The 15191-nt window shown below is 36.8% G+C and overlaps 1 protein-coding gene across 2 annotated transcripts in view; it reads left to right on the top strand.

Annotated features, from left to right (window-relative positions):
• The window catches only part of CCDC50 (coiled-coil domain containing 50), a gene marked incomplete at its 5' end in the record, with an annotated part of 66681 nt that overhangs the window by 30872 nt on the left and 20618 nt on the right, over positions 1 to 15191 (top strand). Inside the window, 2 exons of one of the 2 annotated variants that reach the window (XM_082624416.1) lie at positions 7851 to 7968; positions 12646 to 13173. In XM_082624416.1, coding sequence (XP_082480542.1) covers positions 7851 to 7968; positions 12646 to 13173 — 646 coding nt within the window. The remainder of the gene's footprint in view (positions 1 to 7850; positions 7969 to 12645; positions 13174 to 15191) is intronic. The other variant, XM_082624417.1, reaches the window with a different exon arrangement.

The raw sequence follows: 15191 nt of genomic DNA, 5'->3' as shown, positions 1-15191 counted from the left end.
AGAACTTTACTCTCTCACAGTTCTGAAGGCTGCAAATCGAAATTAAGATGTTCGCAGGGCCACGCTACATATTAGGAAATTTCCTTCTTTGCCTCCTCCTAGCTTCTGGTGGCTCTTGGCTGTCTGGCATTCCTTGGCTTGTAGTTGCATCATGTGAGTCTCTACCTTTATTGTCACATGGCCTTCTTCCCTGTATCTTTTTGTCCTTTTGTTTTCTTATGAGGACACCAGTCATTGGACTGAGGACCCACCCTAATCCAGTATGATCTCCTCTTAATTATATCTGCAAAGATCCTATTTCCTAATAAGATCATGTTCTGAAGTTCTTGGTATAAATGAATTTTTAAGGGATGCTTCAGCTCAATACTGGGTGTCTGTCTGTGGGTTATTCCCACAAATTTAGGGAGAGCAGACCTTGAGTGTAGCCTGAACAGGAGTCAAGGACTGTTCATTGCTCTCATTCTTTTTTGTTAATGGTTTCACTCTCCTGTGATACGCTGCCTCAAAACAATGATCTGTTTGATTCTGTATATATTTTTAAACTGTGTTGTTTTTAAAGCTGAAAATGGCTAAAATTAGCAGTAGTATATGGTTTGTGAGAAGACTTGAATTTGCACTTAATGATCACTTGATTTTGTGTTATGTTTTCAGCATTTCAAATGGTTCCTTTTCAGTTTGCTTTGATTCTCTGTCTGCTTTTTATACACCTATTGTGCTGTTCTTGGCCATTGTCTTGATTTATAATAAGGAAAAAATGATTTATTATTTTTAACAGTACCATATGGTATTTTGCATACTCAGAAATACTTTTCAGGGTTAAAGGGGGTGCTATTAATAAGTACATAAACTGGGACTCTCCTGGGCAAACTGGCACATACAATCACCCTATTAAATAGGTATAATCAGGGTTATCGGTGAACCAGCCTGCATCTTCTGTTCCTCCACTGAGCCATCCTTGTTCCTCTGGAACTCCTTGTTCAATGCCAGGTGAGTGTGAGACGTCTGGTGTGAGTGTATTTAGCTATTTCTTTAAGAAACAAACCATGATTATGTGATGATCAGAGTCGTAAGTAGGAACTAAGGATTCCTTTTCATCCTTCCTGTTAGCAGCACAGGAGCTCTTTCTTACTACAGGATGTGTTGCATCTCTATAGTCAAGACTGCCTTGGAGATGAAACTGGCAACTGAAAGAAGTGATTATGTTTTGTAGACAGAAAAGCTTCTATTTTAAAAATCACAGAGTAATGAAGTTGGCTTCTTATAAATGCTACTGGTGTCCTGTAATTCCCCCCCACTCCCCCCACCCCATTTGGGGAAAAACAGTATTCGGGAAACCAAAATACTTTATTTTACGCATGTGGACTCTAAATAGCAATCACAATAATCTCATTGTTATACTATATAAAGTGTGTAGTGTAGTGAATAACTGCATTTTTCAGATGAAGAAATTAAGTCTTAAAGAAGTACATTACTGGTCCCAAGCTACAATAAGATGCCAGAGAAATGTCTGTACCATTCAGTCTCCTGACTGACTGCCTCTGACCTGGATATACTGTGACACAACATAGAACACAGAGACTTTGGAGTTAGACTATCCTGGGTTTGAATCTTATCCATTTAACTTTTAGCTGAGACTTTCAGCATCTCACTTAACTGTGGAGAACCTCGGGTTCCAAGTTGAAGAAGTCCATGGTAACTCCACACTTACCCCAAAGGGCTGTTGTGAAGTTTAAATAAAATTAAGTATATACACAGGGAGATCAGCTCAGTGCTTTGTGACCACCTAGAAGGGTGGAATAGGGAGGGTGGGAGGCAGGGAGATGCAAGAGGGAAGAGATATGGGGATATATGTATATGTATAGCTGATTCACTTTGTTATAAAGCAGAAACTAACACACCATTGTAAAGCAATTATACTCCAAAAAAGATGTAAAAAAATAAATAAATAAAATAATTAAGTATATAAAGTCTCTGCCACATATTAAATTAATAGTTGCTCTTTCCTTTTTGCATTCTTGCCGGGTGTTTTCCCCACCATTCTGCCCCTTACAGCAACTCTGATTTCTCTTATAGGGAGATAAGCGTGAAATTAGAAAGGGGAAACAATACACAGGCTTAGGTGTGTCCTAGTGCAGTCTGATCTGAGGGATCTTCAGGAGTTTGTGCTTTGTTGCCCTCCTACTGCACTGCCTTCCGCAACTGTTTGACCTACTGGAATGTTCCCCCTTCCCCAGTGCAGTGGAATGAGAGATGAGGAATCCAGTTGTGGACGTTTAGTGAGACTAGCCTTTAAAAAACTGCTTTCAGACTTTTTTGACTTTTCACTGATGCCTTAGATTAGATGGCTGTCCCGCCAAGATGTTCTTCTGTTGTAGAAAAATGTGACTTCCAGCTGACTAGTATGTTGTAATATTAAATAAACAAAATCTGCATTAGTAAAGTTTGATGTCGAAGGATGTATGATAATGCTTATTTATTTTAGTCCAGGGTGACTAATAGGGGAGACTAAGACAATTGTGCTAATTTTTCTGGCCAACTTTGCATTGCCTGTTACTCATCAGCTGTCCGAATTCTCCCCCTCCTCACCGCCCCCATGCTCTTCTGCTTCCTTGTAGAGTCTGCTTATCTAATGAGTTCTTACTGAATGGCAGGGCTGTGGAAAATTCCTCTCTGGATTTTCACCCAAATCTCTTTTAGAGATTTTTGGGGTCAACTCCCTTGGGTAGTTCATAGTCCCCCAAAACAGATATAGAATCCAAGGCCCCTTTCCTCTTGGGACAGATTTTTTTCTGAGCAACATTGTTCCTGAGTAGAGTTATATGACTTTATGTGGGTGAATTAGCATGTCTAGCTTTGTTATGGTATCATTTTATTGTGTTTTTTAACAGAGCACAGATGTAAGGAAGGTAGCATTTCCACTGGGGAGACAGCTGTAGAAAAGTTTAAAAAAGATCTTTTATATTCTTACCAGCATTGTGGCCTCTCCCTCCCTCTTTTCTATCTTTCCCTCTCCCTTCTTTCCTTCCTCTCAGTGCCCTGTTGAAGGGGCTTGTAGCCTTTGGTAATACTGGACTGTATGAGTTTGTGATTAATATGGCGGGATTAATTTTATTGGGATCTTTCTCTTTGGTCACAGCTTTAGCATTTGTCAGTGTTGTTTAATGAAGCCAAGAAATGTGTTTAGTTGATTTAACTCAGTTATTCTTAAATAAAACTCTTAACTAATTGTGTGTGAATGTATACATATGTGTGTCTTTGAACCTAGGTCCAAATATATGTGAATGTGAAACTAGCGAAAAAAAAAATTGTTTTTTTTTTGCGTAAATAAACAGTAACATGGCCAACCATGTTATGAAAAATCTGTGGCACTAGTCCAACAATTTGGAGCTATTTATAATGTGAACTGTTCAGGGATAAACTTAGTAACCAATTTACATTAAAAATTAATCTAGTGTGAGCCATAATACTTTTTCATAGCATTCTTAAGGTCATTAGAAATTTGTGTTCTAAAAAAATATTTATATAAGTTGGTAATATCTAGAGAATAGCTCAGATAATAATAATTTTAGCAACTGAAATTTTTTCCTATATTTTGGCACTTTAGAAATAGGTTTATACATATATAGCCAGACGGGGAGTGAGTGGGTTTTTTCTGGTTGAGAAAATTCTTCTCTCTCTCTCTCTCTTTTTTTTTTTTTTTTTTTTTTTTTTGTGGTACGCGGACCTCTCACTGTTGTGACCTCTCCCATTGCGGAGCACAGGCTCTGGACGCGCAGGCTCAGCAGCCATGGCTCACGGGCACAGCCGCTCCATGGCATGTGGGATCTTCCCAGACCGGGGCACGAACCCTCGTCCCCTGCATTGGCAGGCGGGCTCTCAACCACTGCGCCACCAGGGAAGCCCCTCTTCTCTCTTTTTATCCTAGTTATACTGATTTTTTTTAGCAATGGAATTGGTGTTACCCTCTTTTTCTGGTCTTATAGAGTAACCCTTTTGGGATTATTCCTGCTTTGAGTTCCCTACTGAGTTAGATGTTAATATATTAATTGCTAGTTAATAAAAGAAATTTAGCAATCTAACGGAATGGCTTCCTTTTTTTTTGTTCTTCTGACAGTCATTTAACAATCACATTTTCAGATCTCCTTTAGACTGTCTTTATACCTAAGATTTTCTCATTTTGAATCCCAGTACTGTTGTATGATAGAGATGAAAACTTTAAGGGGGAAGTAACCCTGATATAAAATCATATAAACCATAAAAATACCCTAAGGGATCCAGCACCACAGTTCAGTAATTTGTCTTCTACTTGAGAAAGATGCGTGGGGTTCCTCTGGGTTCCACTGCACCTTGATTGTATGAATGTTTCTCTTAGAGCACTCATCTTTGCGTGTCTTACATTACGTTAATCACTTTTCTTCTAGCACTTAGTAGATAAGAACATTAATGATATTGACCACATATCTTGTTTCCCTATAGGAGGTCTCTAGCAGAATGTTTGACCCATTGAAGGGAATCAGTAAATCTATGTTTTTCTTAAAATAACTTTCCTCTAGCATTCCAGGGATCCTTACTTGTGCCCTTACTTATGCTCACAGCTTCCAGTTTTCCAGAGTTGAGTGTTGTTTCAATAAATGTATTTACTAGGAAATCTTGTATGCAACAGAGTTGTTTCTACATATTAACCCAAAGTAAGTCTACCTGATTAATTAAAAAATAATTGAATGTGACTTCAAAAAGGCTTATGAGTTCTTTTAAATTTTTCCCCAAGTTATGTTTTATTGAACACTAGTTTCATAAGGTTTATATTTTTTTATGTAACAAAAAGGCATCTGTCAGAAAATAAATTTGGAAATTCCTGGGTTACAGGAAGATAACAGGTTACTTGTCTTTTATCAAAGTGTCAAAATGAGCTAATGTGTTTAAAGAGTTAGATATAATACATGTTTTCTATTGAATGCTTTCTGTTTTTTTTGGAGAAACTTTTGATACCAGTGTTCTCAGAAACAGAGCTTAGGAAATGCTGTTCTAGACTAACCTTTAACAGGAAGGAAGCTGAAGACTAAGAAGGTTGTTTATGTCAAGGGTGACTAAGCTGCATCCAAGCATTGTGACTAATAATTGCCATCTTTAGCTTGTTTCAGGGGGAATTTTTTATATTGAAATCACCTAACTAAACCCATTGTGCAGTAATGTTGGAAAGCAGGGAAGAAAACTGACTTGGGGTAAATCACGGTTTATAATATAGCAGCAATTTTCCTTTTCCTCCTCAAGTGTAGTTAGCTGTTCTTGTTCTTCTCAGACAGAAGAAGCTTACTCAGAAAAGAGCTGAGATGTTAAAAGAGCAAAAGGTTTGGGTGCTAAGGTGCATGACACATTATGATTATTATTATTCTACTTGGTTAAAAGCCCTCCTTTTGACTAGCCAATGCATTGTACAAAAGAGGCATCACCTTTGTTTCTCTTTGGTTCAACTTTGGCTCTTCACATTGAGAAGGCTTATTATTATGTATTAATTAGGACTAAATTCAATAGCAGCAAAGCAATTATAAAGTCCCTGGCGTACAGTTTAATAATTTCTACTGGCAGTTGGACCTGGTAATTGTCCTTTATATTTTTATTCAGTTATATCAAGGGAAACTTCTTGTTTTCAGTAAAACAAACCACTTAGGAAAATGAATGTTGGGTGCTTAGTAAACATGACAACTCAGGGAAGTGTTTATATTTTCTTCCTACTTTTGCAGTAAAATAAATAGGGATTGGGGAAATTCTGTAACAGGTATTACTTTGGGGAGAATAAATTATCTTGTCACACCTCTCTCCTTTCCTAACTGACTGGTATATTGCTTTGCAAGACATCAAATAGAATGAACCTGGCACAGGGGATGGCACCTGGTAATACTCCCAGATTTATTAAAATGGTGCATTAGGGTGTCAAGACATTTGACTTTAAGTTTGAGTAGTTCAGACTCTTTATTTTACAGATAAAGAATTCAGGCCCAAAGAAATCCATTTTAGTAGTTAATGTTTCTCTCCCAATGTCTCTAAAGTCTCTCTGACTTGAACTGGAAGGGAAAAAGAAAATCATCATATTCTTTAAGTTTAGGGGATTTTTTTCCATCAGCGTATTAGAAATTCAGATTTCTTTGCATGAAAATTATACTTGTGTTTTAAGTGGGATTGTGTTCTTTACCTTGCATTCTGAGCTGCAGTATTTTGTGAGTGCTTTTACATGGATTACTTATCAAATATATATGTATATATTTTACAGACTTAAATGAGAAGTTTCCAGCATAGAAATTAGTTAAAGGATATATGTTAATAGTATATTTATAAGTTTGAATTTAGGCATGTACTTAACATAAAGTCAGATTTGTAAGGCTATTTTGTGAACATTAAAAGCCAAGTATATGGATAACGTTTGCTAATGTACCTAGCCTCAGTATCCAACTTATTGCTACACTGATATAAGAGAAATTGAGTCATTCAGATGAATTTTATTTGCCTTTCAGTCTTAGTATATTCTTCACTTTGACTTATTCAGAAAATTGCAAAAAGAAGAATAGTGATTAATTCTTGCCTCAAAATTTGCACCATTTACATCTGAGCACATCTTATATTCCTCATTGTAAATATAAAGAAGTTATCCCCTCAAACTACCTATGGCTGTTATTGCCATTTGCATCAATGAGTATTGTTGCCATATTTGTAAGATCTTTAAGAATCTGACGATGGCTAGGGATCTTTTTTCCAAAAAAGTGTACATGAATAAAGTGTATGTGCTATTTTATTGGGCCTTTCATAGAAATAACCTTCAAATTCAGAACACTGTCACTTTCTAGCTCAAAACCTTTAGGAACCCCTCATCCCTTACATTACAGACGCCAGACTTCTTAAGAGTGTCTGTAAGGGGTACCTATGATCCAACTTCTGCCTGGTTTTTTAGCCTCACCTTTCTCTGTAACACCCCACATCCAATGTTCTAATTGGACTATTGGTTGTTCCCTAGATTGATGCCCATTAAAATATTTATAACTTTGCTGATGTTGTTCTCTGTTCTTCCCTTACCTGTTGGAATCCAGTTCTTTGTTCAAAACCTAACATTAATGCAAAGCCTTGAATTAATCCGTTTGAGTAGAAATAATATTCCCTCTTTTGTGCTCCCATAGACATTTTACCCTCTTTTTTGAGGCATTTATAATTTAGTTGTATTGCAGTTATTTGTATATACCTTTTTTTTCATGAGGAACGGTAATCGTTTAGGGGATGCAGTCAGAATGTTATTATTCATCACTCAGTAACTGCTAAAAACTTGCGTGGAGTTAGAGCAGAGGGGAGACAGGAGGAAGACTGTTTTCTCTTTTTTATTGATAGTTAAGACAGTGGTCCTCTAATGCAAAGCTAAATCAGAATCAACTGAAAAATTCTTTTTAAAAAGTTTTCAAATTATATTGTAAATACAGTTTATAAAAGTTATAGATTATGGTACTCTTCCTCATTTAAACTTAGTGAATCATCATCTTGGAAAAAGGGCCCATAAATATGTATTTAAAAAATCCTGTTCTATAACCACCTTTAGGAACATTACATTTGAATGTCTTCAAGTTCAGTTAGATTTAAATTCAATTAAAAAAACCTTTCCCTATCATCTGGATCTTGTGCCCTTCCTATAGAGCAGTCATCTGTGGCATTAGGACAGAATGAGCTTAATATCAGAGAGTCTAGAGAGCCTAGCTGGAGGCAGAGCCACAAAAGCCTGGCAGTGGAATGTCAAACCATTGACCTATAGGGTCACTGTATGGAGTTTGTTCATTCTCTGGTAATAATTATTTCCCTTCTCTTTGTATTTGCAGGACATAGCTCGACTCTTGCAAGAAAAAGAGTTACAGGAAGAGAAAAAGCGAAAAAAACACTTTCCAGAGTCCCCTGGAGCCAATGCTTATGGTGATAGTTACTATTATGAAGATGGAGGTAAGTTTTTGCATCATGACCTACTCTATCCTTAGACTCAGTTGCAAGACACCCCTTTAAATTTGTCTGTAAAGTGACCCTATGTCCCCTTTAGATTTGTGGTGGAATTTTATCTTATCTAATAAATTCATCTGTTCTTTAGTTGGATGACCAGAGCCATTTTTATGGCTGTTAAAACTTGAATATAGTTTAGCAAAATTTGGCATGCATTCTTTTGCACTGTTGCTACTTGGAATGTTGTATTACATTCTAAGCACATAAACTGGGGTGTGGAAAAGTGGCATATGAGTCTCTGGGCTTGATCTTTCTCAAGGAAATCTGGGCAGTACTGTTTGAAACAGCAAAGTGGCACAAATAATAAAGGAGGTACAGCATTTATCAGTTACTGGATACCAAAGCTTTTTTCCATGCTTCTTATCTTTTTTTTTTTTTTTTTTTTTGCTGTACGCGGGCCTCTCACTGTTGTGGCCTCTCCCGTTGCGGAGCACAGGCTCCGGACGCACAGGCTCAGCGGCCATGGCTCACGGGCCCAGCCGCTCCGCGGCATATGGGATCCTCCCAGACCGGGGCACGAACCCGTATCCCCTGCATCGGCAGGCGGACCCTCAACCACTGCGCCACCAGGGAGGCCCTATGCTTCTTATCTTTTAAACCTAGACCAATGGGTTAGCCTGCTGATGACAAAATTGAATTTTAAGATTCTCTGTTCATTTTTTGCTCGATGCTTTCTTTGCTATTTGATTACCATATAGAAAAATTTCTGAGATAGAGAGATCCCTTCTCTAGTGCTTGCTTTTGCAGTGTGGTGGTGGTGATGATGGTGTGGTGGTGGCACTTGTGGTGGTGGTGATTCTTTATCTTAAAAGTGTGTTGGGAAACGAGTATTGACAAATATTGTTCAGTCCTTTTTAAAGATCTGTCAAAGGAAAGACATTTCCTATAGTTTTTAGTTTCAGTATTTATTGTAGTTCAGCTTGGAGACTATACTTAGGATACCAGCTAAATAAAATCTAAAAGCAGCTTCTAGAGAGTAAAGATTTTAAGGTTAGTAATCCCCAAGCCCCTTGAAAATTAATTGTCAATTGCTTTTCTATAATTTCATTGTAAAAGGTAAGTAAGTATTTGTCTTTGATGAGTAGAATGAAAGATACATATATGTAGGTGATATGATTATTATAGTTTGAGTCTTGCAGTCACATTGTTCTAAATCTATCCTAATCAGTAGAGCTCAACTCTATAACACAGTCAGTAAGCAGGTTGATTCTCTACTTATTGCTTGGTGTGTTGTTCTTCCATATGTAAAATGCTCAGCTCTTTGTTGATAGCCATTTTCCTTATGCTGGTTTTTCTAATCAAATGCGATACATCATTTAAAAAGAAAAAATTATTGCCGTATTTTTCTCTACTAGAGGTCAGAAGGTAAAGAGTTACTCGTCAGCTTTAATTAAAATCTTAGAAATGTGGTCTGGCGTAAAACATTAGGGTAGTAAGTAAATTAAGTACACTAAAGTACTAATTTTAGAATTTCTCTATTAAAACCTTATACTAACTTGAATTGGGACTCAAGCCTGGTGGTTTTGACCAGAGTGCTGACATACTGTTTAATCTCTCTAGACTATGTTAAGAATTCAGTGGATTTTCAGAGACACCTAAAATTTTTACAAATCTCTATTTAATTGCTTTTGTAAAGTTATGGAGAATGGCATATATGCTACTTTTTTGGAGTTGGGGGGATTGGTAAGAGAAAACGATGACCTTCTGAGCATGTGCCTGTAAAGTACTGTTGGAATTTCTCTTCAGTTGTGTTGTTGTTGGGAGACGATATATCACTGAACACGTGATCTTCATTTATATGCCTTTGAGTTAGACTAAGTTGAGTTCCACAGAAACCATATTGCAGTCCAGCTCATATTTACGAAACAGACTTATGTTCTTTGCAGTGGTCCTTTCCCAACACATAAGGGACAGTCTTTAATTGTACTTCTTTGCGTGCAATATGATTTTTGTCTGTCTTATAATAATCACAGCAAATCATTACAGAAGTGGTTGTTTTAGCTTTCATTTTACTTAAACTTTAATAAATTAATCTTTTAAGAATAATCATTTATAGATTTTCTACAAATCTGAAATTATCCAAAATATCTGTCAGATTTATATCGATTGAAATGGTATAACTTATTCATTTATGAATCCATGTTTTTTTTTCAAAGCCACTTACCTGTATTGAAAGCATATTAGAGACTTTAAGTCATGGTCTTTGGAGTCATTAGACCTTGATTCACGTTTCATCCATTCCTTAGAAAAATTGTAATGTTAAGGAAGTTATCTACTGTAATCACTCTAAGCCTTTTTCTCATCTCTAAAATGGAGATTCTAAAAATAAATCCTTCACATGGATGTTGAGAAGAGTAAACGATGTAATTTTTCTGAAGACTTATAAACTCTAAAGTACTATTATTTATACATATATTAATGTAATGTGTGTACTACATAGTATTTTGTCTATTTAAACAAAAATCATTTTATTTTGAAAGACAAACATGGAAGCACACAAATCAAATGTTTGCATATATATATGCAAGCATATATATATGCATATATATATGCAAACGTGTGGGTGTATATATATATATGTATACGTATATACATATATATGTATGTATATATTGGCTATAAGGAAGTTAATTATATTTGCCAAATAACTTGGTCTCAAGAAACATAAAAGTCTCAATCCTTAACTGAACTGGGTTTTAAAGGATTCAAACAGATTCCTCCACCCCTGTCTTTTTTTTTTTTTTTTTTTTTCTTTCCCAGGTTTAAAGATATCACAGGGGATCACAATAAATATTTTTTCCTGTCAACTCTGTGAAAACATAGTGACAGCTCTGTTCTAATTCTTGCAACACACTTCCCTAAAGTAAAACTACTAATATTTGTTAACTTGTTAGAAAGAAGTAAAAATAAAAAACAAAACAGTCATAACTTGACAAATCCATGTTGAAAACAAAACCTTTCTTGTCTCTTTTTGGGCTTAAAGGCAGGCTTCACTCCTGCAGTTTTCTGTGGGAACATAGATATTAACACTAAACCATCGTCTCCTAGTTGTGGTCATCATTTATGTAGCTGGTCAGTATTATGTTAATTCACAGCAGTAGTGAATTGATTCTTTCTCAGCTGTCAAGATACTCCTAAAGTAACAGTTTGGTTAAAAGAGTAGATACTTTATTTTATTACAGAGAGTAATTGTCCTGTTTCACTTCTGCTTATGTAAAAAATAAGTTTTCCCATAAATTATGAAGATAAATACCTCTACAGACTTTTTAGAAGACAGATTTTAATTTAAATGTCATCTCTGAGGCAAATGTTCTTTTCTTCTGGAAAGCTCAAGAGGAAACAATTTGGAGTTTTTAGTGGAAGTTTATGGCATAAGAGATACATTTAACACGTCTCCCCATCTCTGTTCCTTCATTAGATAACAATAACACACTTTAACAAAAACAAAAAACCCAAAACAAGCAAACAAAACCCATAATAACTAAGGAAATTTATGGTCATCTATTTTTTCTACATCCCACCCAATTACGGTAGCTGTTTCAAAAGCAGTTCAGTGAGTGACTAATTCCAATAGGGAATCTTGGCTATCTTAGCAATTTTCCACGGAATTAGGATTTCTTTTTGTTACTTCCCAATTAAAGTAAAAGTCTTAGAAAATGTTAAAATAAATATGCTCTTGCAATGTGCATTGTTAATTTACTTCCTTTGTTTTCACAGTTTGCTTGTTCTTAAATGAGACCTGACTAAAAAAGCACCCATCTGTGTGCTGTTTCTGCAGTTTGTGTTAAACTTAGGGACTTGTATATTTAGCACATATTGTATTTTTATACCCAGAAAACAATATCATAAAGTTTTTTGAAATGTATTTAGGAAGTGACTCCTTTTTATGTATTCTGTTATGGCATCTCCTTTTAATTTTTTTCCTCTGAAGAATTTCAAGTAAGATTAGGAACAGAGTTATCCAAAGATAATATGGTCATTTACTCACTTAAAATTCTCCTTTACTCCCTCTTCTTCCACACTGAACTGTAACATGGCTGGGATTGTTGGCTTTGGCCACCTATGGGGAAAGGACAGAGGAATACGAAAATCTGTGGCTCATCACTCTAGTGGACTAAGTAGAAATTAGCAGTATTCTGACATAGATTTATTGTTATTTCCAGTAAGAATATTTGAAAGTCTCTGACTGGAATCACAAAGCTTAGTTCTTTTTCTGTTTTATAAGACTCCCTCAACTCTCACTTTTCCCCCATATACTAGTTCCAAATTGGTTTTATAAATAGAATTAAACATTTAATGACTAGAATTTTTGTTATTGGCAAATATTAAAGTATGTGTTAACTCTTCGCTAATCATGATCAAGCTCTTCTTTCAGATTTACTTTTTTTCACTTACTTTCATTTTAGTTTTTTACCTTTCTGGCTATGTACCCAGAATCCTTCATGTATGCATGGACCATTCCAGCAAATGCCCATCCCTTCGTTTCAGTTTGTTAAATTGAAAAAGTAATCTTCTTCATTTTAAAATATGTTGAACTTGGTCCCTGTCTCTGTCCTGTAGTGAGTTCATACTCATTAAGTTAACTTGCATTTCTATTTTTCACATTCCTCCACCTCCGCTCAGACCAGCCACGGTCACGGAGGGCAAGGGAGTTGGGTTCTGGAGTCTCAAAGCCTTATAGACTCCAAAGTGAGGAAAAGACTGTGAAGCAGAGAAAGGAGAAATCGAAACATCCACAGGAGCACTTGGAAGAACTGGAAGAGCATTGTTCAACAGAGAAACCTCTTTCATCCTCTAGCTTGGGTAAAGTGAGGGATGATCCCCAAATTAACACTGAGCAGCCTGAAAGGAAACGATCTGGTCATGAGAGGCTCCGAAGACCTCCTCTCCCCAAGATCAGTGGTGAGGTGTTTCTGAGCACTGAATCGGAAGACTGGGAGGCTAACCATAGCCATCGAACTCGAAATTGGGAAAAACAGTCCAGACACCAAGACCAACTTTCTCCCAAGGCCTCACAGGAAGCGGGGCTTCACTGCAAGGAAGCTGTATATAGAAGCGACCATGGGCAAGGTGAGCAGAGAGACAGGAGGCACAGGCCCAGGGCTCCTCCCTTCTCAGAGAGTGAGACGCGGCACCAACGCCATGATGCAGGTAATAAAGGGCAGCCTCGTTGGAAGTTCTGGTATCATGTATATACATACAAACAAATGTATTTAATAAGCATCATAAACAACCTGTCCTCCTTTCTCTCTGGTTTGTGCTCCTGGCTTGGAAATAAATCCTAGAGCCAAATATTACAAAAAGGTATTCACTTAATCTCAAATCTCTGCCTTCTAAGAGAATACACTCATTCCTTACAACATTCTTCCAGCTCCAGATTGCAGTGGAGGTACCCATCCCAGATACCCATCCCAAATATGGGTACCCATCCCAAATTTTTAATTTGCCAAGACCATATATCAGAGATTCTGATACCAACACAATGCTCTTGAGTTTCTGGTTTTGATTCAGTGAACCCAGAAGGTTTAGTAACACCACCTAAATAGAAGACCTGCGGGGCGGGAAGTACTGGATTTTCTTGACCTCATCTTTCCCAGCTGTAAAGTGAGAGATGGGATAGGCAACCTCTTAAGATAGCGTTTTTCAAATAGTGAGCCCCAAGTTTGTTTTCATCAGAATCAGCTCGGCTATTTCCTAAAAGTTCAGATTTCTGGGTCTTACATATGTTATCATCTCTGGAGTGCAACATGGCAATTCGGGTTTGTTTTAGACCAGGAGGTGATTCTTATGTACTTAAAGTTTGAAAACTATTGCCTTGAGTTCCTTCCTGTGCTTTAACCATCTTCAACTCTCACTCTACAGTTGGTGTTCTGAAGTGCCAATATGAGGTAAGTTCTTGGTACTTATATAAGAACGAGGTGAACATTAGTCTTAAGCTTCAAATTTCTGGCATCCATGATGCCTAACTCTGAAGTCCGTCACTGACATAGTAATGGTTCTCTCTATTCTTGTCTGGAAACTGCCACTGTGATGTTTTCTGTGTGGCTGTACCACTGCAAGTCATAGTACTGCACTGTCTGGTGTTTTAATTAGACCATACTCATCTCCCTAGTTCTGTTTTGCTCTTATGGAAGTTTTACAGAGATGAGAGGATTATCAGGAAAAAAGTACCAAGGAGATGACTGTTCTTACTTACTTCCATTACTGTTGCCTAGCCAACCTCTACTTCTGGTCTGGAAAGTGGTTTCTAGATTGCAGGTTCAGGTTGATCCTTTTGGTTCCTCCTTTCATGTTATCTCTTCCTATCATGTTAGTCCTTTAAGTTTTTAAAGGACTTGGTGATAAAAAAAAAAAGGAAAATTCAGTTCAGCAAGCCAAATGAGTGTCTGCCACAAATATTCTTGCCTCAGGCTTTATGTTTGGGGATAGATGCTTGGATCTGAGCCTCAGAAGTTTCATGAGTCAAGCCAAAAAGATGGATATGTAGACAAACAATTGTAAATTTGATATACTTTTAACAAAGAGCTGTGGGGCAGTAGAGGAGGAAGTGATAAAATCTACCTGGAGTAGGCTTTATGAATAAGTTACACTGGATCCAGTTTTAGAAAGACATGTTGGAGTCCAAAAGATACTGGGGAGGAATGGTGATTACATCGACCTCTACATTTCTGATTCTGTGACTCCAACATTCTAAGTGTGCTCTGAGGGCTGGTTAAATCTTTATGGCTTTCAGTATACTTGAGGGTATCTTAAATAAGCTTAGAAAGGGTGGAACTAATATGAAACAAACACTGACTCACAGGCCCTAGTACTGGAGTTATAGGCAAATGTTTTGTTTCTTTTATTTTAATAGCATAAGTGTTTAAAAACAGTGTGACTAGGCAGCTACTAAAATGGCTACAACATAGCTGCTAGCGTCTGTCATTTTATATTCAACTTACTTTGCAAACTTTACCTACGTGGGCCCTGTAGGCATCTGAATTTGCGATGCCCTTCCCCCCCACCTACCCAGAATAGGTCAGAAGATACATTAAAGTATAATTATTAGATACAGGTGTCTATTATTGGTGGCTGTTGTGAAAGCACAGTTCTTAAAGTTGTTAGCATAGGCCAAAGTTTTATTTAACTTAATAATAAAGAAACTAGCAGGACAACAAAGAGCTAGTTCT

The sequence above is a fragment of the Mesoplodon mirus genome (genome assembly GCF_964341445.2).
Source record: "Mesoplodon mirus genome assembly, chromosome: 6".
Classification (NCBI taxonomy): Eukaryota; Metazoa; Chordata; class Mammalia; order Artiodactyla; family Ziphiidae; genus Mesoplodon; species Mesoplodon mirus.
This window is presented reverse-complemented; position numbering and strand designations above follow the sequence as displayed.